The sequence below is a fragment of the Ambystoma mexicanum genome, chromosome 11, assembly GCF_040938575.1.
Source record: "Ambystoma mexicanum isolate Mex_15411 chromosome 11, UKY_AmexF1_1, whole genome shotgun sequence".
NCBI classification, from domain to species: Eukaryota; Metazoa; Chordata; class Amphibia; order Caudata; family Ambystomatidae; genus Ambystoma; species Ambystoma mexicanum.
The window spans coordinates 543468002-543494189 of NC_090934.1; the positions used below are offsets into that span (position 1 = coordinate 543468002).

A 26188-nucleotide genomic window follows, 5' to 3' on the forward strand; every position below is an offset into this window, starting at 1 on the left:
TCCAACATCATATTATGTTCTGCAAAGGAGCCCTCAGCTGTTCTGTACATAAGCTCTCAGCCATTCTAAGACACCATGCTGTGTATAGGAGTGCTCAACCTTTCCTACATCATGGTCTGTACAGGAACCCTGAGCTATTCTGTACATAAGCAGTCAGCCATTCTAAGAGACCATACTATGTATCGGAGTCCTCAACCTTTCATACATCACGGCATGGTCTCCAAAGGAGCCTCAGCTTTCTGTACATAAGCTCTCAGCCATTCTAAGACACCGTGCTGTATATAGGAGCCCTCCACTTTACCAACACTGGAAGATCTGTAGACAAGCCTTCTGCCATTCCATCATGGTATAGTCTGCACAGGAGCCCCCAGCTATTCTGTATATAAACATTCAGCCATTCTGAGACACCATTCTGTGTATAGGAGCCCACGACCTTTCCAAAATGGGAGCTCTGTAGAGGAACCCTCAGCTATTCCATCATGTCATGGTCTACACAGGAGCCCAATGTGATTCTTGCATAGAAAACACTGTATAGGAACCCTCAGCCATTGTATTATGGTATGGTCTCTGCAGGAGTAAAACGCCATTCTGTGCATAAACACTCAGCCACTCTGCGATGTCATGCTGTGTAAAAGAGGACTCAGCCCTTCCATTATGGCCTACCCTGAACAGGAACCCTGAGCTATTCCAGCATAGCAAGCTCTGTAGGTGAGGATTCAGCCATACTAAGATGGCATGCAGCGTATAGGAGCCCTTGGTCTTTCAAACATTGAAAGCTCTGGTTAGGAGTTCTCAGCATTTTTAGATTCCATGCTGCGTAAAAGGGTTCCCAGCATCTTTAACATGCCCCTCTCAGCATAAGAGCAATCAGCTATTCCCTCATGGCATGGTGTGCACAGGAGCCCCGAGTCATTCCGAGATGCCCTGCTGTGTATAGGAATCCTCAGCCTTTCCAACATGGACGCTCTGAATCAGAACCCTCAGCCACTCCAGCGTTACATGGTCTCTATTAGAACCTTTAGCTATTAGCTCTTATTACATGGTGGCTCTCAGCCATAATAACATGGCAAACTCAATATTGGAATCCTCAGCGACTGTAGTATGGGAAGATAGGTTTAGGAGCCCTAACTCAAGGGAAAATAATGACTATTATTAGTATGGGAAGCTCTGAATAGGGGCCTCAGCTGTTTGATCACATCACGTTCTTTATATGATTCCTCAGCTATATAATTAGAATACATTGCCACATGACAAGCTCTGGATTGGCACCCTTGGCCATAGAAGTAAATATTAGAACCAATATTTGAACCATCTGCCAATAGAGCATGGCAGGATCTGCCTAAGAAAGCTCCGCCGCACAAGAATACACCCTTGCATGTCATTCATCGGTATAGAATCCTTTAGCAATTCCTAAACAGCATGACTTACACAGAAGGCCTCATCTATTCCAGCATTGCAAGCTCTGCATTGGAACAGTCCTGGCAGGCTCTGTACTGGAAGCTCCATCGATGATTGCATTGCAAGATATGCATCCGAGCATTCAGACATTTTACAATGTCAAGCCCCCTATACAAGAGCCCTCATCCATTCTATCATGGCATGCACAGTATAGGAAACATGCGTCATGAACAATGAGTGCTATTATTATCATGGGACCCTCTGCACAGGAGCCATCAGACATGTGCACATGGAAACTTCTGTGTACAATATCTTTGATGGGTAACGAGTTTGATTTGGCAGGCTGTCTCTATTGTCCTATGCTGCTCCAGCATTTCCTGGCCTGTATTGGAGTCTATGCATTAGAATCCACAGTGATAGAACCGAAGTATGTTCTTGCATGCCATCGTCTGTCTAATCCTTGAAGAACAGAGCCTTGAGTTCCTTCCTGAGGTGAAGGAGAAAAGGCCCCAAACTAAGGTTAATGCAGATCTCAGGCGCATTGCAGAAGGGCTGTTTTGTGTTTTTTTGCTTCTTGCATCTGTTAAAGTTTACTATGGAGATGTTCTAGCTACTGTTGCTATGGAGGACTCCAGTGATGCTCAGTTTTGTCACCCACGCAGGACTGAAATCTGTTGTTCAAAGCTATGAACGCACGGGCCATTTTGGAGAGTGATATGGGGCTATAGAGGTAGTTGACACCTATACTGCCATAGTTGAATTGTATACTCCCACAGTTGATTGCCACACACGTGGGTACATAACCCACAAGAGTACCGTACATTAAAGACGTGTAGTACACCGCTGCTTACTCACACAGGGGACAAGGACATCACATTTTCTCTAGAGACATATGGACCTATCCCTAGACTGTGGTGATGAGCTGCCTATTTATGACTGTGGGCAGAAAAATAACAAGTAAAACACGGCATTGCAACAAACAATTTTTTCTTCATTTTTATTTTATTTCTTCAGACTTCTTCAAGACACTGTACGCTATTCACATACATAAACCTTCTGCAAACTACTGTGGTTACTAAGAGTGAAACCACCATTAAGAACAGTAGAGAGATCATACAATGTCGAAGAAAATGAACAAGGGTGACTATACAACATCAGAGAAGTGCATAGATAATATGATGAGAGTGTGTATCTAAAATGGGAGTCGAAATGATTCATCTAACTTTTGTTTACCCTCATTTTCAGTTCCCCTCTGGGTATCTAGACGCCAATTTTAAAACAGGAAGGCCACTCATCTTCCTGAAGGGAGGGGAGATAGTGATATCACTCTTACTCATAACGTCTGCTATTTGGGTCGACTGGTTTTAGCTGCATCTACTGATTATCAGTCGCAATCACCAGGCAGGGACGTCATTTGGGGGCCGTCAGAGGTCGCAACTGCGACCTCTGAGGTCTCCCTTGCGACCTCTGTGGTCTCCCTTGCGGCCTCTAAAAAAAAAATGTGGCTTGCACCATGTGGCTCTTTAATTCTGGAGTGGCTAACTTTCTTGTCAGGCCCCTCAAAAAAAGAAGAAAAATAAGAACATGAAGGCCACAAGTCTAACACTTTCAGCACTGAACCTAAATAAGAAAGAATAGGAATGCCAAAAAATGTGTCTTTCTGGAATTCTATACAATAATTGCTAGACTCATTAAAGGTTTATTTCAGGCACACTTCAGGGGGTGCGTCACCGATTTAGTCTGTTCTCAAACGCCTCAACTCAGCCTTTCATCCTTCTGAGGTCGATAAATGGGTACCAACACAGGTTGGGTGATAGAGGTTGTATATGTCTTCTATGGAAATCGCTTAAGCGTAAGTGCTATATAATAACACATCAATATCATTTGGTCATGGACGTCTGCTTGCAATCACAGTAATTTGGTAATACGGGCCTATACACACTGATCTTAACGATACATATGGCGATCCATTCAGGTATGAAATGTACATCACATTATAGTGATATCGTAACCATATTTTTCGTAGTGTGCAATGCTATGTGATGCCACTTCCTGTTTTGACAACGGGGGAAATTTCGTGTTCCATCGCTTCCCACGATATCACTTTGGGGTGCAGTCAAATGACATCACTTCCTGTGATGTCATCAGGGGTCAAGGGTCGTGTGATGTCACTTCCGCTACCCTGGCATTTTGGTGAAATGACGTCCCTGTCACCAGGACCAGATTAGTAAAGTACATCAAGCACTACTGTTCCTCATACACCCTGTGCATCGCTCCTAGCACATAGCTCATAGCTGTTTGTGCCCTTTCTTCTTCTAGAATCATTTTTTGGGGTGTGAAAACTATCCACTTTTTACTGTAGAGGAGACACAAAAACAAAAAGGCATATGGAACGTGTGTGAGTCATACACACAATCCTTGAAATATATCAAAGCTCACTTGTACAATTAGGGATGCTATCTCACACTTAGTTCATACAGGCTCATCGGCACCTGTGCTTGAAATGTGCCTGCATTAAAAGAATGTAGCGACATAAGTACTGTGATTTATGATGATCCCTGGAACCACCAATGGAAGCCAAATCAATTTTCTCATCTTCATCCCCCATATCTCCCTTCTCACCTGCTCCGTGTCTGCATTGATTTGCGGAATAGACCACATCTGGCAACTGAAACTGGTTACCCGGTTGATGCTCAGAGCAGATTAAAAAGTAGATGCCGTTGTCCACAAATCATGTGACGGGGCGACGGACGGACGTAGCCACGCGGCATGGCATAACCTTGGTAACCATATCTAATACTACCTAATGAAAGGTCTATGTCTGGTTCGATCGCTAGCAGTCTGATAGTGCTGTAAGGGATTGCACTATGTATATAGACAAGAATATTTTTTGTTTGTCTGTTACCTTATAGCTACTAGATCTCAACTCCCTCGAATAGATCATTATGGACAAATCATTTTGTATAGTGTCTATCTTTTAGAATACTATTTATCAATGTTTTGTAGATATCGGTGCTGTGTCAAGAACCAGTGGCATCACTAAGCTATCATTAAAAGGCACTGGTGTAGCAGGAGCCCTGCAGCTCCCGTGGTTGGGGGACACCATTGCAACATGTCCTAAGTGGGGGCCCATGGACTTATAAATAGTTTCTTTTTGAAGTCACTCTGACTTCATGAAGAATTTTTTTCTGTTATGTTCTGTCCCGTAACAGAAATAATTGTTTTCTGAACTCAGAGAGACTTAAAAAATAAATTATTTCTTTTTGAAGTCGTAGGGCCCCATTATATGGAGGCCTCCAGCTCCTCTGCACATGATGGGAACAAGTGTTACTGCTGCAGGGAGCTGGAGGTCTCATTCCTCGGATCAACGGATTCAAAAAGTAAAGAAAATGTATTTTGTGTAAATGTGTGTGCATGCATGTGTGTGTGTGTGTGTGTGTGTATGTAATGAAATGTGCGTGAATGAGCGAGTGCAAGATGTATGTTTGGGCACCTGTGTGTGTGTGTGTGTGAATGTATGGTGAAACGGTGTGTGAATGTGTGTGCTTGTGTTTGATGCATGGATTACTTACTGGTAATCTTCGTTACTTCTAGCCCTACTCTTCCTTTTCCCTGTACTTGTGTATGAGTCACCTTGCCTCTTACACAATTACTGAGACAGGGTAGAGGGACAAGAGAGTAATGTCTTGTTTTTTTACCTCTAATATTCCTAGTCTCACTCTTCTTCATTCCAGTACTTACCTATGAGGCAAAGTGCCTCCTAGGTAAGTACTGGGAAGAGAAAGAGAGACATGGCAGTAATGCTGGGCCAATGAGCTAATTTTGGGGGTTTGGGCAGGGGGTGGGTGGGAGAGGGGATATGTGGGGGGGTGCTGTGGGGGGGTGCGCTAAATTGTAATGGTTATCCATGTCCAGGCTAAGCAGGCATGATATGTGTTATTAGAAGCTAGACTGACATTTTGGTGCAGCTAGACTAGTCATTTCTTACTGTGGTATTGTATATTTCTCTGGGAATCTGTAATAAAATAACCATGATAAGTGTTATTGCTTCGACTGGCATTTTGGTGCAACCAGTCTAGGTATGTCTTAATGTGGCATGGCATGTTTTACTGCAATATGTTAATTACATGTCTAGACTAGTCTACATAGTGTGACCAGTTGAGCATATTTTCATTGTGGCATGGTATTTTCAGTAACAAAGCATTCAATTAATTAAAGCATGAATGTTCCTGTGCACTGTTGTTGACTTGCATGTATTGGATTTTTGGATTGGTGTTTTTCTACAAAACAATTGCAAATGCTCTTGCTTCTTAGCCAATTTTCATCAGAATGTTTGCTGTATAATGCATTAAAACACATATGATATCTTTCTCCTAATGTAGTGTGCAGCGTGCCCCTGCAGCATCATCATCATGTGTATTCCGCAAGCTTGGTAATCTAGGCCGGCCCAGAGTGTGGCGTGACCCTGATTCGTTGCCAAGTGTGGGTGGGGGCCCTCAGCAGGGCTGACAGGGAGACCCCAAATGTTGTGCTATGCCACAGATAAATGGTGGACAGCACCTGCCAATATATGTATGTGTTTCAATTTAAAACACAGATGTCGGTATGTAGTCTATATATCAAGCAATGCTCTTGTTTCTGTAGAGTCACGTTAATGTCGCTGATTTATTACCGTTGGTAAAAGATGTTTGTACCCATGACGTGCACCAGCCCAGATCCACAGTTAAACTGCATTTTGTTTGAGAGCAAATTGAACAGATTCCACATGGACTGTGCCCACTTAGTCTTGGCGCAGCCCAAATGGTCTGCTGATTATCACCTACCTCTAGGCTACGGTAGGAATGTATCAGGGAGTCTCAAAGGTTTTTATGCTTCTTAATGGATTCTCGGATATGGTATCAAAGTAGGACGTACGTTTAATATTGGTCACAAGTTTTTTATCTCCCTTTTGAGCACGTTAAGCAGAGGGGAATAACTCAACTCTGCTGTGATCTGTTTGCCACATATCGGTTTCTTATCTTGTCTCAGAGTGACATCTCTGGGTATATTTTGCGTTTGGTTTGTTGTGTGCCACAATAGTTTCCTCTATGTCTGTATGTCAAACTCCTGGGCTTCTGAGCAGTAACTCCTATATTGTAGAAAGTGTCTGAAGGGTATATTGCCTCTCAGGTTCTTTGGATGGTATGTATTGTATCTCAGCAGAGAGTTCCTGTCTGTCGGTTTTTCGAACAACGACGTGCTCAGACCACCTTGCTTGGCTGAAATGTTGAGGTCCGGAAAGTGGATATCCTCTTTACTTTGTGAGCTTTTAAAATGTAGATACCTGTTACGTATATAAGGCCATGTCATAAAGCGTAGGAGCTCTTCACTGTCGCCTTCAAAGATCAATAATATGTCATCAGTATACCTTTCCCACATCTTGATATGCCTTCCATAGAGGTTATCTTCAGAGTAAACCATTGCATTTTCAAAATCAGCCACATACAAGTTGACCAGGCTCATGGAAAATATTGCTCCCATAGCTGTTCCTGACACTTGTTCATAATACTCATATCTAAAAAGATGAAGACGTTTTTGGTGAGTGCTATTTATGCTAGCTGCAAGAGAAATACCTGTTGAATTTCTAGTGGAGGGTACCTCTCTCCCAGTTTCTTATCTATTACCAATAGGGTTTCATTCTGTGGGATATTTGTATATGGGGATTCTAAATCTAGTATGACTAAGAACTGGGTGCCCAGATCAAAGGGCAAGTTTTTGACCAGGTTGATCACTTTCACATACAAGCACATGTTTGGTGTCTCTGGCTTGTGGAAGAAATAAACAAACGGTGACAGTGGTTCCAAAATGGATCAATACCTGCCACAACAGGCCAGCCTGGGGGAAGGAAAATTCACTTTATGGACCTTTGGTAGGACGTAAAAGGCCAGTGTTCTGGGATGCTGTGGTGACAGAAAATCGGCCTCCTTTTACCTGATGTAGCCCTCACTGAGTGCGTCTTCGATAATTGATACAATCAGGTTTTTCAGAAAATTGGTGGGATCACGTGCGAATCTGTGGTAGCTCTTGGTATCATTCAGTAATGTGCATACCATCAGATTGTAATAGCTCCTGTTCATCCTACACTTGACCTGTATACTGCCACAGTTGACCCATATATTGCTACAGTTGACTCATATACTTCTCCAGTTGACCTGTATATTGCTACAGTTCACTTGTTTACTGCAATAGTTAACCTGTATACGGTCACAGTATACAGTTGAGCTATATAGGTCAACGCAGCTTTTTATCCTTCTGAGGTCGATAAATTGAATACCACTATGTGGGATAATAATGTCATCTGTTATTTCAGCGCTCTGAAACCCATGGGTGTGTAGCGCTATTTAAGAAATGGATATTATTATTATTATAACTATTATTATTATTTTTATACTGCCACAGTTGATCTTTGTCTTTCTCCAGCTTTGGATGTTTCATGGATTCAAATGCTCATTGAACATTCCCTGACGTCAGGGAATCCCAGTAACATTAAAGCAGTTACTTTAGTGCTCTATTAGAGTTATTTTGGGTCATCCTGCCCAAAGCCAATTGGACCGGCCCCCTTAGCTCTGCCTCTGGTGGCCATCTTCAGATTTCTTTCCACAAGTTAAGTGTTGGGAGTCCTCGAGAATTCTCTCTTCATCAATTTTGACGATTGTTGTCTATTTTTTGTTGTTTTTTCCCACAAATCTTCCGGTTTGGTGCTGCATCGCTTCTTCGGCAGTGAAGAATGGGTCCATTCTATTGCCTCTGGAGTACAAATCTTCCTTCTGGAGCTTTCTGGAATCCATTGAGATGATAGATGAGGAAAAAAAGCCTATTTAAGGCCTGATCGACATGTAAAATGCAGAACATTTACATTGAGGATATTCATGAACAGTGTCACTACTGTCTATACCTGGACCACCACTTGAACAACTGTACCACTCTGACAGTCGTTCTCTTACAAGACCTACGAGGACCACCCCCACAGGTTAGTGGCCTGGTTGGATGAAGGTGCTGGGGCCTCTGACTCAGCCTCTGTCTGTAGTTATACCTCTACCATGCACAGCAGACCACTAGAGCACAGTCCCTCTCCAAAGAGGTTGAGGTCACACAAGGAATCTTCCCGATGGAAGAAAGCAAAAAAGGGGCATGGATCACATGCTCGGGCTTCTCCCGCATCAACAATATCATTGACATCTCTGTCTATGCCTACTGTCACCCCGTTGACCACTTGGGCGCAAAGAACGCCTTTGTCGACAGCTTGGTCATCCAAGCACTATTCAGAAAAGCAAGGCTTATCCACGACTACAATTCTATTGTCGAAATCATCATTGTTGATGAGCCCATCGACAACACAGACTCTCGGTCCAAATCCTTGTTGACCATGAAACCATCTTTGACGGCGGCCAACCCGTCAACTAGCCCTTGACCACCATTGGTGACCAAGGCAACTACGTCAACTAGAAAAACCATTGCTTGTGTCCCATCGACCATTTCGTCGACAACCAAATCTTCAATATCATTGCTATCCAGACCTACACCATTGGTATACATAGTCCCAAAGGCAGTTGTTGTGTACAGGGATTGTCCCACCCTCATTGTTGTACCTCCCTAGACCAACATGTTCCAAGCTACTGTTTTTGGTGGCTCCTTTTGCATCGCCTGCAGTTCCCTGTCCATCCTGATTCAGACATGGAGGTTCCAGAGGTGGTGTCTTCAGAAAACGGGGAAGGAGCAGCTGCACCTCCTGTTGTTAAATTGTCTCCACTAGGTCCACCAAAACATGGCCTTCCTCTACCTCAATGTCCCACTCAAGCTCCTCCAGTGGCACGGCCACTCAACCTTCTCCAAGTCCTCCTGTCCCAAAGGACATACCTTATGGCTCGAGAGTTGTGTCAATACATATACTATCCACACTACAGACACTAGTTTCAGAGCTCCAACAACTGCTTCTGGCTGCACCATTGCCTCCTCCAAGGCAACCCTGTGAGTTCTCTACAAGGCAAGGCCAAGCTCCTCCTCCCCTCTCGGGACTTCTTCTAGGGGCTCCACCTTTACCACTGGTCACCCTCACAGATATGGACACCAACACTGATGACTATCCATCGGATAGTTCCCTAGGCACCCACTCCACCAACGGGTTTGAAGATCTGGTGCCAGGCGACTGTGAGTCAGCAGACCTACCGCCAAGAGATTCGCCCTCAGACAAGATTGGCTCCTTCCATGCCCTCATGAAATGAGCTGCAAATCTTTTTGATCTTCCACCAGAAGAACACAAAAAGGAGGTTCTTTTACCAGTGATGGAAATCTTCCACCAGATCAATGGTGCCCATGCCAGTGCTGGAAAATATCTGGGAAGACAGCCTGCTTGTCATGAGAAACCCATTCTCAGCAACCCCTCAGAAGGATTGCTTTGAGAAAAATTACATGTTCGCATATTCAGGATCCAAATACATGCACACCAAACCCTGCCCAGACTAAGTTGTTCCTTCAGCAGCCCATAAGGTTTCTGCCAATCCTTTCTCTGCCTTTATGGTGCCTCCAGACAAAGAGGGAAAACAGTTAGACGATATTGGGAATAGATCCATCTTTACAGCCGCGATGGCCATAAAATGGCTACCGCTTTTACTATTCTCTCCCGATACAACCTTGAACTATGGTTCCAACTGGGACCAATACTGAATTTGCTTGTAGATGCCAAGCAGGATAAAACACTAACACTGCTGCATGAAGGGGAAGCAGCACCGGATCATGCTATCTCCGCTGCCGTGAACATAGCGGATATAGGAGTAAGACAGATGGGTAATGGGGCAGTGTTAAGCCGCCAAGGATGGCTGAGGGCCACCAATGTCCGCCTGGAGCTACAGTCGATTGTAGTTGATATGCTTTTTGATGGCACTGACCTTTTTGGAATGAAGGTGGATGAGACACTGCAGGTCATTAAGGCCGACACGGAAACTGCCTGTTCAGTTGGCACTCAACAGCAACGCAACCAGTCCTTTTGCTCAGTTAAAACAAGGTTTTCAAAGACTTGGAGGGACTACCGGCACCACCGATGTAGCACTGGCACCATCCAGGAGGCATATAATGGAAGATTCTAGCCAAATAGAAGAAACCAATGATGACGCAGAGCTATTTTCAGATGTCAAGTACCAAAACAGGCCTGACCAGGCCATGGCACAGACACCTCACTTCAACACCCCAGTAGGGGGTGTCTTACCAGCTTTGTTGTATGGGGAAACAGCATCACCACCGACACATGGGTGCTGCCCATCATTCAGCAAGGCCTTACCCTAGAGTTCATGGGGAAATGTCCCTCCATTCCTCCAGTCCAAAAGACGGAGAAACACCAATCCTTGCTCCTCCAAGAGGTATGGTACCTCCTGAAGAAAGGGGCTATCAAAGTTGTACCACCACACCTGCAGGGCTCCGGAGTGTACTCTAGATACTTTCTGGTCAGGAAAAGGTCAGGAGGATGGAGACCCATACTAGACGTCAGGAGACTCAACAAAATCCTCATGTCTCAAAGGTTTTGTATGGTGATGCTACAACGCATCCTGGACCAGCTGAAAGAAGGGGACTTCCTCGCCTCTCTAGATCTAGAGGATACCTATTTCCATATCCTCATTCATCGATGGCACAGGAGCTTATTCCGATTTCAAGCACAAAGAAAACACTACCAGTTCATGGCCCTGCCCTTTGGATTATAGTCAGTGCCAAGAGTGTTCACAAAATGGCTGGCTGCTTTGGCTGCCTATCTACATCGTTCAGGTGTCAATATTTACCAGTATCTTGATGAATGGCTGGTACACGCTACATCTCTACCACTGGTGACACAGCACACTGAGCATACCATCCAGTAAATAACATCTCTGGGGTTCTCAGTGAACTTTACAAAGTTACGCTTGCATTCTGCACACAACACTCTGTTCTTGGGCTCACACTTCAACAGTCTTGCATGTCTTGCCATGTCTTCAAAAGAGAGGGGGGAAACGTTACTGCGTAAAGTCCAGCAGCTGTCGGGGCTACCAGTCGCATCAGTCAGCTCTCTCAACTCACTCGTGGAAATGATGTCATCTTGCATCCCGTTAATCCCTCACTGCAAGCTCCAGATAAGACCTCTTCAAGAGTTCCTAAATGTCGTTTGAAACAAATATCAGGGTCTGGGGAGGATACGCTTCTCCTCATGCCATCCTTTCTCCAAGCTCCCCAATGATGGAGTCATTGTCTCAACCTCCCTCAAGGAGCACCCTTTTGCCTTCCAATGTATCAGGCCACAGTTACCACAGATGCATCCCTGGGCAGTTGGGAAGCCCACACAGGACAGCTCCTTGCCAGAGGGCTGTGGTTGCCAGAAGAAAATCCCTTCACATGAAAGTGCTGGGGTTAAGGACAGTGTTCAGGTACCTGAAGTCCTTCAGACCCCAGCTGCAAAACCTGGTGGTCCGCATCTTCATAGACACCACCACCACAATGTTCTATATCCGCAATTACGGTGGGACTCGATCTCCGATCCTATCTGCAAAGTTGCTGTTGAAATGGAACTAGTGCACTGAACGTTTCTGATTCCCTTACATCTTCCAGGGATCATTAATATGATGACAAATTCACTCAGCAGGGAATTTAGGTCCTGCAACAAATGGAAACTTCACCAGAGCCAAGTTCTCCAGCTTTTTGCCAAGTAGGCGTATCCAGAGATTGACTTGTTCCCTACTGCGACCGACAGAAAATGCACCAAATTTGCAAGTTGGTTTCCCCAAAAGGGGAGCCTAAGGGGGATGCGTTCTTATTCCACTGGGAGGGACTATTGCTTTACGTGTTCCCTCTAATCCCGCTGCTTACTCGAGTTCTAAGTATACTGAAATAAAACTGCTGCACGATGATCCTGGTGACCCCCGCAGGGCCAGAACAGATTTGGGTACTCAGACATGCTTCACCTGTCAGTGGCTCTGTATGTCAGATTGTATCCACTTCCCAAACTGCTCTACAGAGATGCTGGGTCAGTTTTGCATCACGACCCAGCATCCCTGAACCTGAAGGTTTGTCTCCTGCAATCTTAGAATTTGGAAGCATTCCACTGCCTCCAGACTGCAAACAAATCCTAGCCCGGCTAGAGCACAATCTACGCCATCCTGCTATGGGAGCAAGTGGAAACGCTTTACCATATGGTGTGCAACTCAACACCTAGATTCGTTGAAGGTTCAGGCTGTTCCTACCTCCTGTCTTTCACAAAAGCTGGCTTGAAACAGTCGTCTATCAAGGTGCATTTGGCAGCTATTTCACGCTACACGCGTACCTCAACTCAGCCTTTCTTCTAGTCACATAGGTTGGTGAAGGAATTCCTCAAGGGACTGTTTTGTGTGTTTCCCTCGGTTTGAGCCCCTGCTCCAGCTTTGGAACACAATGTGGTCTTCTGAACGCTAATCGCCTTCCATTCGAGCCTCTTCACAGAGCTCCTTTGAAATGTCTCTCCTGGAAGACGGCATTCTTAGTTGCCATCACTTCAACTAGATGGGTAGGTGAACTGCATGACCTCTCCTGCAAACCTGCTGACTTGAGTTTCCACCAGTCTAAGGTGATTCTGCATACAAAACCTTCCATCATGCCAAAGGTCCATTCAGCATTCCACCTTAATGAGCCTCTGATTCTGCCAGTGTTCTTTGGGTCTCCATCGTTTCCAGCGGAGCGATCCTTACATTCTCTAGATGTCACCTGGGCACCCGGGCCATTCTATGTGGCCTGCAAAAGGGAGTTCCGCAATTGCCTAAACTGTTTGTTGTTTTCAGATCTGCTGGCAAGGACAATGCCCTTTCAAAGTCATCCATTCCAAGATGGCTGTTGGTGTGCATTTCCCACTGCCCAGGAAGACCAACAGCACACTCAACGAGAGTCGTGGCTTCTATTATTGTGCTCCTGTCCTGTCCGGTGTCCCCCTGCTCGACATCTGCAGGGCAGCCATGTGGAGGTCTGTCCTTACCCTCACCCGGTTCTACTGAGTTGATAGAGTTTCCAGGGAGTCTTGAGTCGGCCAGGCAGTGCTACTCAACCTGTTCACTGAGGTAAGTGTTTCCAGAGATTGCTTTTGTTGAGCTATGCCTCCACCCATTTGGTTGTGTATAGTGTATAATCTTATTCAATGAGCATGTGAATCCATGAAAGATACCAATACTGAAATAACTTACTTACCTGTAACTCCTGTTCTTCAGCATTGGAATCTTTCATGGATTCACATGCAACCCTCGCTCCTTTTCCCCTCTCAGGCCCTTCTTGGCTCAAACCAATCCAAACCATGCAAGGTTGGTTACTAATCATGATGTTCCCCTTCTGTGTCGTACCGTATGACACACCCTGCACAAGTACCCACTTCCTTATCTTTGACAATGGCCTTTCCAGGGCAGCCTGCCCCGCCATCACCCCATCCCATGCCCTACGCCTTTCTTGCCCAGCACTAAACCATTCCCCAATCCTCATCATCTGATTAATGGTCTAATAGACCACAAAAGCATCCAAAAGCCACAAAGAGACAACACACCCCGCTTAGTACCTATAACGACTACTCCAGTCCTCAGTGTACTTAGACGCACTAGACTTAGATCACGGACCCTCACAACTTCCTACTTTCCAACCAGGAACCCCATCAAAGTCAATCAATCCAAACAAATCCCTCTTCTAGGCCCCATAAGAACCCAAAGACTCAGATCTAGATTCACCAACCTTCCTAGAGCTAATACCTTCGCCAATCACGCTAACACAGGAAGCTTACCCCCATCAAGGACCCAATCTAAACACCCTAAAAGTCCCACCATAACCAAACAACAATCCAACACCATTGAGACCACTAACACTCACACATCCCCCCAGCCCAAGAGCCTCCTCCATCCATACACCTCAAAGCAGCCCTCATTAATGCGCGGTCCATACCTGCGCATGCCACAGAAATTCATGACCTCATTATTGAGCAACAACTTGATCTACTCATAGTGACAGAAACCTGGCTCCACCAAGCTTCCGGCCCCTCGCTCTCTATTGCCATTCCTCCAGACTACACCATTCTTAGAACGGACAGAACAAAATCAGTAGGTGGGGGAGTAGCTATTATTGCAAAAGCCCATCTCAAAATAAGAACCAGCCCTATTGAGAGCCCAGTCTGCTACGAAGTCCTGCTAGCTAAACTAGCTACGGACCACAAAACCACTATAAACATAATAGCCATCTACAGAGCACCTAACACTATATCTCAACCAGAATTAGATATACCACTATTGCTAACGCCACTTATTAAACCAAACACAAAATGCCTAGTCCTAGGGGACATGAATCTAGGATTTAATGACCCCCAGGACCACAAAGCAGATGCACTACACAGTGCATTAAAAGACATGGCCTTCACACAACTTGTGAACGCCCCTACCCATACAAAAGGGAGGTTACTAGATTGGATACTACAACTCAACACTACAGTATCCATAGACTCCATCATCTCGGTAACCTGGTCAGACCATCATAGTATAAATGTCACTAGCCTGTGCAATAAACCAGACGTACCGAAAACAGTTGCTGAAGAATCTTATGTAACAAGAAACATCCGCAAACTCACAGCAGAAAACATCAACCCCCTATTAGCCAATGCCCTCAATAACAATATCATTACTGCTAAAGAACCTTGTGCCCTGGCAGACCATTACCATAACTGTTTTACCAGCACAATTGACGCCCTAGCACCCTGCGTTAATAAAACTAAACGTAAGGACAAAAAATCCTCCTTCTGGTTCAACGAGGAACTAGTCTCTCTTAGACGGATCAAAAGATCGCTCGAACACCGCCTAAAGAAAACCCACTCCCTAGAAGCCTTGGAAGAATTCAACTCGGCAAACAAAATCTATAAATCAGCCATCATCGCCCATAAGTCAGATGCCTTTAATACCAGAATCAGTAATGCATCCTTCAATAGCAAAGAGCTATTCACCATACTCAAGGAGTTGGAGAATCCGATCCCTATAATCAACCCAGTCCAACCAAGTAAAGACTGGTGCAACACCATCCAAGATGCCTTGGCATCTAAAATCAAACTACTACAAAACAAAATTACCTCCAAAAGAAACCTCTTATCCGACAAACATTCTACGGCCAACCAGATCTCCACGATCATAGAAAATACCGCCCCCCTCTTCAATTTCACACCAGTCTCTCACTATATAGTACTTAATACTATATCCAAACTTAAAGTTTCCAACTGCAAAGGTGAGAACTTTCCAGCACACCTAATTAAACTCTGTGCCCCTACCCTCACTCCTATAATCACTAACTTCGTAAATGCCTCCTTCTCCACAAATCAGGTCCCAGTCAGCATTAAAGCGGCCTGGGTTACCCCTCTACTAAAAAAGCCCACTCTAGACCCATTAGTGCCCACAAACTACCGGCCCATAACGACTGTCCCATTCCTACTTAAAATCATTGATAAAATAGCTTACAACCAAATACAAACTCACTTCGAACAAAATAACCTGCTAGGAGCCAGACAATCAGGCTTTAGGCCCAATCACAGCACTGAGACAGCCCTCCTGGATCGTAAAATCCAACTAGATTCTATTAGAGACTCAGGCAAACTAGCCACACTATTGCCACTGGACCTATCAGCAGCATTTGACTTGGTAGATCATGACAAACTATGCAATACTCTAAAAAAAGATTTTAACTTCTCCAGCAACGCCACACATTGGATCAAATCCTTTCTTACTGACCGTACATCCAGAGTTGCCATTGGAAAGTTTGCAGCGGACCCCCGAAGAGAGAATTGCTGAGGCCAAGTCGAACACCAAGGAAATGTTCGCCATTTTCAGGGAACTTGAGAACCCCACACCCACCCCCCAAAACTTCACTAAGGACAAAGAATGGTGTGACAACATCCAAACAGCCATGCGCAATAAGATCAGCTCTCTCCAAGGCAAAATCTTGAACACCAAACTAACACTCTCCACCCACACTACACCCTCCCCACCACCACTGCCCCCATCACCCACTGAGGCCCCACCCACCTTCTTGTTTAAAACCGTCCAAGAAAACGACATGATCAACATTATGAAAAACATAAAACCCTCCAATTGCAAAGGCGACCCCTGTCCTGCCTCCATCATCAAAGACTGCGCAGACACCTTGGCCCCTTTTCTAACAGCCTTCGTCAACGCCTCCTTCACCACGGGGAGAGTCCCCGCCTGCCTAAAGGAAGCATGGGTCCGACCCCTCATAAAGAAACCCACACTTGACCCCACCTCCCCTAATAACTACCGCCCCATCACCACTGTCCCTTTCCTCCTCAAGATTCTAGACAAAGCAGCCTACCTGCAGGTCCAGCACTTCCTCGAAGAACAGAACCTCCTTGGACTGAGACAATCCGGCTTTCGCCCTAGGCATGGGACAGAGACCGCCCTACTCGACCTAAAAAACCAAATGGACGACGCAAGGGACCAAGGCAAACCTGCCTTGCTCCTTCTCCTGGATCTGTCGGCAGCCTTTGATCTTGTAGACCACGACATCCTCTGCCACCACCTCTCCTCCACAGCCAACTTCTCTCAAGAAGCCATTACATGGATCGCCTCCTTCCTCCAAGGCAGGACCATGCAGGTCTTCTCCGACCTAGCCACTGCATCACCCTCTATCATGCTATGTGGGGTGCCCCAAGGCTCCTGCCTCTCCCCCACCCTCTACAACATCTTCACCCGCCCCCTCTTCCTCATCCTTGACGCCATGGGCATCTCTTACACCAACTACGCCGACGACACACAGATCCTTCTCACTCTGACAGGCAACTATGACACGGACTCTGCTACCCTCAACAACATCTACAACACAATTCAAATGTGGATGGCTATCAATGGCCTCTGCCTTAACTCCGACAAAACTGAGCTCCTACTCGTAGGCTCCCCTGACACCATCAAGAAACTTGATGCTCAGTTCAGCCATTTCACCATTGACTCAATCACGATCCCAGTACTTGACACGGTAAAAACACTAGGCGTCTACTTAGACTCCAATCTATCCATGACCAGACAAGTAAACGCCATTGCCTCCTCTGCCGCTTACCATGCAAAACTCCTTAACGCAATCAGACCTTATCTGTCAAAAGACACCTGCACTAACATAGCCAGGGCCATAACCGGCTCGCGACTTGATTACTGCAATATTCTTTTCCTTGGGACCTCCAACAAAAATCTTGAGAAGCTCCAAGTAATACAGAACAGTGCCCTACGCGCTGCACAAGGCATTGCCAAGAGAGAGCACATCACCGCTGCCAGAAAAGCTTCCCACTCGCTCCCCATAAAGGAGAGGATCCTATTCAAGGCTCTAAGCATCACCCACAAATGTGTCCATCTTGCCGCCCCAATTTACCTTTCGCAGAGGATCCACCTGGTCTCCTCCACAAGACCCACTAGATCACCCTATGCCAGCATGCTCTCAGTACCCAGGGTAAAAAAGACCAGAGCAGGGGGCTCCAGTTTCCCGTACCTCGCTGCCGTACACTGGAACACCCTCCCTAGCTCCCTGCGCTCTGAACCCTCACTGACCGCCTTTCGGAAAACCCTGAAAACGACCCTGTTCATCTAACAATTACATGGCCTAGCCCTCATAATTGTATTGTATGATGTATTATGTGATATATCTGATCACAGGTCACTGCCTTACTGTAACCCAAGGCACAACCTGCTCACATTGTAACTAAGTCTTCCTGCAAGTAACAGTGCCACAATGCCCCTGGGCTGCCTGCGCGCTATATAAATTTAATAAATAAATAAATAAATAATAGTACCCATTGGAGTCCCCCAGAGATCCTGCCTCTCCCCCACCCTCTATAATGCATACACTAAACTCTTATTCTCAGCCTTAGATGATATAGGTGTCATCTACACCAATTTCGCAGATGACACACAGATCCTCATCCCTATTACAGGCGACTACACCCAAGACACCCTCACCATCAATAAAGTTTACTCCATAATCCAAAACTGGATGGCCCTTAACAGTCTCTGCCTAAATGATGAGAAAACGGAGGTCCTCATTGTGGGCTCCCAAAAAAGAATAAGCACCCTCCACCCGGACCACACTCACATTAACATCGACGGTACTCTGATCCCAGTACTCAAACAAGTCAAAACGCCAGGTGTCTACTTTGATGCCAACCTCTCTATGCATAAACAAATAGCAGCCCTCTCCTCGTCCACAGCCTACACAGCAAAACTTATTGCACTCAGCCGCCAATTTCTCACCCCAGTAAATTGCATCACTCTGGCTAGAGCTCTGATTTTAACAAAACTAGATTACTGCAACATCCTATTCCTAGGAACCTCCAAAACCAATGTAAACAAAATCCAATTATTACAGAACAAAGCCCTTAGAGCGGCTTTAGGGATAAAGAAATCTGAACACATATCTAGCACTAGAAGAGAAAACCACTGGCTGCCAATCGAAGCAAGGATCATCTTCAAAACCCTTAGTATTGTCTACAAATGTACCACCAACAAAGCTCCTAGCTACCTCAATAACTCCATTAAGAAAAAATTCTCATGTAGATCTCTGAGATCCAATAACCTGGCCCTCTTAGAAGTTCCTCAATACAAATACAGCAGAGCAGGAGGAAGTAGTTTCAAAGTTCTAGCCCCATCGTACTGGAACGCACTACCCCTGAGCATCACAAACGAGGATTTCTTACTAAAATTCAAAAAAGCACTGAAAACCTGGTTATTCAATAAATAGTAACTGTTTAAGCCCCACCCTCCCATGACTAACTACACTGCTAAGGGCATCCGCAGAACTGCAAGTAGTGCTGAAACAAAATGGGAATGGCTACCTGACCAATGGGAATTTGGTATAAACAATCGGAAAATATGATCTTGTGTAACCTATGTATAAAAATGTGTTCTTGTTTGTAACTGCAATATTGTATAATAATGAGCAAATTACCTTTTTTTTCGCCGTGATACCCCAGGGTCTGGGCGAGTAACAAATGTAATAAATAATAAATAATAATAATAATAATACTGCGACGTGATGTGTGTGCTAAATCTGAAGATGGCCACCAGAGGCAGACTAAGGGGACCTGTCTAATTGGCGGTGGGCAGTATGACCGAAAATGACTCTTATAGAGCACACAAGTGACAAGCAGCATCAGAGTTACTTGTAAACTGCTTTAATGTTACAGAGGATTCCCAGCATGGCATGATGACAGGAAATATTCATTGAGCATGTGAATACATGAAGGATACCAATGCTGGAGAACAGGAGTTACAGGTAACTTATTCCTTATACTGCCATACTTGACCTGCATACTGCTACACTTGACTTTTATTACGATGCAGTTGATCTGTATCCTGCCATGGAAAGTGTCTATTTTCCTTGTGTGTTTTCTATCAGAGATATAGTTGTCAGGTTTTGAACCATATCCTGCCACTCCATTAATTGCTTGTTGTGGGAGAGGATCACAAATAGACGTTTAGACATTTGCTGGATGCACTTAATGGAGGCAAACGTTTGCACACAGAAACTCTTCATCCTCTGCTGTTTCACTGTGAAAACTAAACAGTCTCTGGACAGTAAACTCGTAACCCATACTCCTACACCAACTCCACCCCATGGGTAACACATTACCCAATTCTCCTCATTCTCCCGTTCCATACTTCATGTCCCCAAGACTGACAGCCAACTTCCATTTTGTTGACCTCAGCTCCTTTTGGTGCCCAATCATGACTCTCTGTCATCCTTAGACGTACACTCAATATTGGTGAGCTCACATTCCTGGGGCATGTCTGACCTCCTCACAAGCCTGCCTACATTTACTTGTGAAAGGAAAACGTTCCCATTTAGAACAAGAAAGGAAATAAAACAGCACACTTAATCAAGATCCAAAACAGAGCATACTCATTGAAAGAACGTAGTGCAACATCTTCAAAATTCAGCACATAGCATCACTCTTTAGAACCTAATTCCAACAAAGATAAAGACTGTTCATTTAAACAGTTCATAAAATCAGTCTCCACGTGTGGAGAAAATGTAGAAGGCTTTGCACCACAGTTTTTATAACAAATTTCCCTTGTGGCAATGATTCTAAGGTAAAATACTGTGAATTCCACAAGCTGTCAGCCCTTTACTCCTGGTATAATCAGTGAAACATCAGTCTCCCCTACATCTTCATGCACAGATCCATATTACACATTTCTCAAGGATGGTGGGAGGGGGTTTTAGCTCTGGTAGTGGATCGCAGCGTACCCTCTACTTGCCTGTGTATGTTCTCTGAGAGGCCGGGTACCTCGCAGACCCCTCATTCATTCAAACCTGAGTGAGAAACTCCTATGTGGGGGCACCATGTGTACTGATAACCATGTTATATAATGTTCCTAATCTTCATTTTAGTACTGTATACTTTTGTTGTCACAGTGTTATACCATTTCCTTAATATTTTAATATGATTATTGTTGACATTATCAATAAAATACCTGAAAACAGCCATTGATTCTAAAGGGCAGCTCCATCTTATGCGCTCACAAGCCAGTGCAGTGAAACATAAAATAGAACATTATGTAATGCTGTATAATTTCTACATCACTCGACGACAACTTAATTCGTGGAGTAATCAACAAGATTTACATGCCATGTTTTGAAACTGCCTGATTACGTACAGATTTTGGATGACATTGTGTAGACAATTAGCTGTTTGATTAGCAACCCTTTGGAAGGATTTGCAAAGCACATTGTTGACATTGGCATTACTCGAGGGAATGGTGAAGGGGTACGCTTTGTATCAATTGTATTGCTATATTAACATTGGTTACACTTTGGCTTGGTACAATTATGCTCACTACATATGACTGAAGAAATTAATTCATAGTTTGTTATTCTTTCCAAAGAAAATCTAGTGCGCTCCCAAGGTTGAACTGATTAATTTATTGAAAAGTGAGCAAATTATTAATTTTTCTAGCTAATTAAAAAAGAAAAAGTATTTTGTTGTTCTATTTATTGTCTTTCAATGTATTATTTCTTCCAAACCTTTGTTAGATATCAGGATTTTATCAGTCTGCATGATATGGACTTGTTTTGCAATTGACAATATAATCTACAGTAGCAATGTACTCCTACCTGTAAAATCTGATAGGTTTATATATGTAGAAACATCAAAAAGATATTGGTTTTGAAATGATTAACTTGTATTTATCTCCCTAAACATTCAACATTGACTGGATGTGAGATTCTGTGCTAAACCCCTATTTTATATATTTTAAGATATACACACGAATTTACTGTATTTTACATAATGAATTGTCGATGTATATGATAGGAAAATATTTAATATAAAAAAAGTAAACAGGAAGGATACATTATTGCATCTCCTCTGTTCTAAGGTTTGCAATGCTGAGTGTGGAGTTTGATTACATGTGCCAGTATGATTACATAGAGATCCGCGATGGGGACACCGTGGACGCAAGGATAATGAAACGGTTCTGCGGCAATGATCGGCATCCCCCAATCAGGAGCACTGGCAACTTCATGCATATTCTTTTCAAGTCTGATGGGTCCAAGAACTTTGATGGGTTCTATGCACACTTCGCAGAAGTAACAGGTTTGTCATTTAAACATCAATATCATAGAATGGCAGACGTTATAGTATCGTTTTAAAAATGTTCTCCACCAAAAGCAATAGCAGGGGATTTGTAAAATAAACAAAAAATGCACCTTAAAATTCTGCTGATGTTTGCACAGCCTCAAGTTTACATAGTACTTTATGACTGCAGTAATGAGAAACAGGTAGTCTTTTAAAGAACATTTGTTTCTGAACCTTTGTTTTTGTTTTTGAGGGAAAAGGGCAGCTGTTAGGTCCGGTGTGAGCCACTGTAATATGTTAATCAGATAATAATCTTAAAATATGTCTACTGTGCATAGCGGTGCCTGCATACATGGATGTATTGCAGCCCTAATGGACAGACTACTCATAGCTATCTGTGTTACTTTATCTCAGTACAATTAATTGGATTTGGTTTATCACAACTTTCACTTGAAAACTATGAGATTACGACTTCAGTAAACAATAATTGCTGCCAAGGGTTTTCATTGGCACATGGTATTGCTTGCCAACGAAACTGTATTTCTTCTTGCAATTAAATGATTTAAATATTGTTTTTTATATATTTTAAAGTGCACCGAAATCTTACATTGACTCTAGCCCTAATCCCGTGTCTAAAACCCTCCTTTACCCAAACTGGACCAGGCCTTACCCTTATACAAGCACTAACCTTTACCCCCTCTCTGGCTTGAGCTCTAGGGCATGCCTCAACAAAACACAAATAAGGATTCTACTCTTAACTTTGACCATAAATCTTTTTGTGACCCAACCTAATCATGATCTCACCCCTATCCCATATGTTAAAATTCTATTTGGAATGAGTTTTCTTTTGATCGATTTTGTTTCACAGTGAAATTATTTTGTAATGAAAGGTTTTAATTGAAAATAATTGTTCATGAAAAAATGTGATGAAATGACGTGGTATTGCACATAGGCACTCTTGATCAGGCCATTTGTAGGTGAAGGTTCCTCCAGACGGAGTACCAGGTTTGCCTTACTAGCAGTAAATAAGATCTCATTTCGAGAGGATTAGGCTAAAAGTATTCTCAACGCATACAGCAAGTATTCTAGCACAGATGGAGTTTTTAATAAGGTCCGCCATAGGGGGAGACCTTCAGGAACACAAAAGATTTGACAACTGCGGAGTAAGAAGTGAAGGGTGAAATTAGAAAACACAGAAGTAGGATGACTATGGAATGAGAGGACTCTTATGGGAATATGGAAACAAGTAGAACATTTGTGGACATCCAAAGAAACAAAGGCAGACATATCACAAAAGAAAATTATTGTATTTATTGCTACAAAGTAACACAACGATTCATAAGGAGTTCCACTGCTGCCCTTGCTGCCTCTTTATGCCGAGCATCAGACGACTGCATCAGCCTGTTGTCTCGCTTGTCTCTGTTCTGATGTGGCTTGCTGTCGCATTGCTGACTGTCTGCTTGCTTGTGCTTGATGTCTTTGGTGGCGTTGTTCAACTGTCTCTGCTTCCCTGGCTGCTTCTCTACGCCGAGCATCAGATGACTTTCCAAAAGTAGATCATCTCTTGGGTGGCATGAGGATTGATGATTGCATTGCAGGTTTCTTGTCACTGGGGATCTGTACTTCTTGAGTGTCGATAAAACTAATTTCCTTGATTTTCTTATAGTAATTGTCCCAGATTACTTATACTAATTCTTGCGGCAACGTTCGCTTTTGCCATTTACTTATGGTTGTTAAGCAAAATAGTTATGGTTGTCTGTTAGGCAAAATAAGCATTAGTTCCAATTTCATCCACCAGAGGTGCCACTTTTGCAACTAAAAACCACACCATTAGATTACTTGTGAAAGGTTACCCCAGCTAGACTCCTTGGAACCCTCTAGAAAGTTGTCCTTTCATTTCTTGAGAATGGATGATGGCAGGTGAAGCATCGGCAAACTCTACAGTACTTTGGATTAAAGTGATCAATGTCAGTCTTCAATAGGCACAATTTAAAATGGTAGGCCAGTGGTCAGATTTTGAGACTCCCATGCAGAACAGTATGCGTCATAAGTTTAAATAGTTAAATATAATTACATATCATGACAACTGATGCATAATGCGTCAAGGGCAGTTCGGCATTGTCATTTTTCAGTATTTGTATTCATGATGTGTCGATTACAATGCCAACAAAAAGCTTCTAACCTTGCCCCTCAAGTCATACATTTTTGTCAATTCAATATTTACAATAGCTTTTCTAAAACCCAGCAAATACATTTCAGATTCCTATTATTTGTATGTGAAATATCTAGGTAATATGGACTATAATCTGAAAGCAGGCCTTTCAGCTCCATGTTCCAGACCTTTTACGATTGCGTAATATTTCTTATTGGCTACGATACGTCCTATACGCATTCTAGGTGCTAAACAGCTCAATGCAGCCCATTGCGAATTCTCTGACGTAGACATGTGTCCGTACAGGTGTTGTGCGCGAGTAAACACATTCACAACTCTACAACTACGGCAAAACTCACCGACTGGAGACGCAGCTTGAGCTGTACATTCCAACATAAGTGAAGGAACTTCACTGCAAAATGAATGTCACTGCCTTTCAAGGGCAGTCGACCTGTGCCAACAAGCCGCTCATCGAAATCGGGCTTTATTACACAATATGCACATAAGTTTAGAGGGCACCGATGTAAGTGTCGAGTTCGCTTTCCACAGGAGCTTCAGAAAGTTGAACTTGGCATGTAATGATTGCTGTATTTCAGCACTCAGACATGACCTCCTTCTCTTTGGGCCTGATTAATTGAACGTTTTCCTATGGGATTGCACCATTATAAAACACTTCCATGAATCAGGCCCTTTGATTTTTCCGACACCACCTTTGGTATGTTAGTGACTGTGGTTTGGCTGCCTTTCAGCGTTGGCTTAGCTGTGCCAGGCCAATATTGCAAGAAGCGTCGGTCCTCTGTGTGCTGCACATGCTGGCTGCTAACCGCACAGGCTCATTACATTCCACAGCACTACACATCATTCCAGAGCCTACTTCCACTCTGGTAAGGGAGGATGAAAAAAGGCTGGCAGCAACGTGACGGCCTCCTACACCAACAAGGCACATCAAATTCACGACACAGAGCAACACAGGTTCGATCCCCGGATCTGTGCTTAGAAACCTCTGTCTATTAAGCGCGTTATAAATAACCTATCATATCATATCATGATAATGATAACGATGTGTTATTTATGTAGCACTTTTCCCAAAGTACTTTGCATAGAACTTATTTTCATGCAATTTCACCCAACCGAATTGGCACTCATTTATCGAAGCATGAGAGGCTCAGTTGGCCTTGCCAGGATGTGGACCTGCAGATCACACACATATCACAGCAGCAAACACTAAACCAGCTGAGCTATCAAACCGGCTGCCAATTATGAGCTGGAGTAGATCAGTGACTGTAATCCTGAACACAGTTTACCCTGTTAGGGAGAGCAAACAGGTGTTGTTCCAAGTCTCTGGATGTTGCATGCTTTGGTTATATTATGCTATGTTGCTGGTTCTTGCCATAGCTATTGCCATTTGCATGTCCTCTTGGCACTTCAGGTCTGGCAAGATAAAAGGTGGGGCATTGGGCGGGTATGTGGAAGCAGAGCAGGGGTTGCTTTTAGATCAGCTGTATGGGGTAGCCCAGTTGTTATCCTTGATCGTGTGAAGGGGTTTCTTGTTTTAGTGTTCAAGAAGCTGGGCGCGTTTCATGGTTTTATAACACGACACACTCCAACCAGGGACTCCTTCTCCTGACAATGAACGTGGTGCACAATAAAAACGCTTTTCATCTTTAATAAATCACGGGTTCTTTATTTGAGTGGGCCCCACAGCCCGTCTCGCACCCAACCATCACAAACATCTCGCGTCACAATGGACTAGGAACCAGGCCGGTGTGAATCAATAAGATATTTATTAATTTATGGTTTAATGGAAAAGGAAACATATTCAAATACAATTTTACAATAGCCACCAATGTTGGGGCATAACAAATACAATGATTCATACAGAGCAATGGGTTCAAAATCCTACACAGTTCACATGGTGCTTTAATGACAAAACAGGAAAAAAGCTTTTAAAGCAAGTGACAGCACCAAGGTTAAGCATTCCCCCTCCAACACTCACCCCCAAACATCAGCTACCTTAATTCTCTTTGGAT

At 43.9% G+C, this 26188-nt stretch overlaps 1 protein-coding gene across 2 annotated transcripts in view; it reads left to right on the forward strand.

The window, feature by feature from the left end:
* The window catches only part of PAMR1 (peptidase domain containing associated with muscle regeneration 1), a 443694-nt gene that overhangs the window by 143964 nt on the left and 273542 nt on the right, over positions 1–26188 (forward strand). For both annotated transcript variants that reach the window (XM_069623360.1, XM_069623361.1), the window contains exon 5: positions 21807–22024. In XM_069623360.1, coding sequence (XP_069479461.1) covers positions 21807–22024 — 218 coding nt within the window. The remainder of the gene's footprint in view (positions 1–21806; positions 22025–26188) is intronic.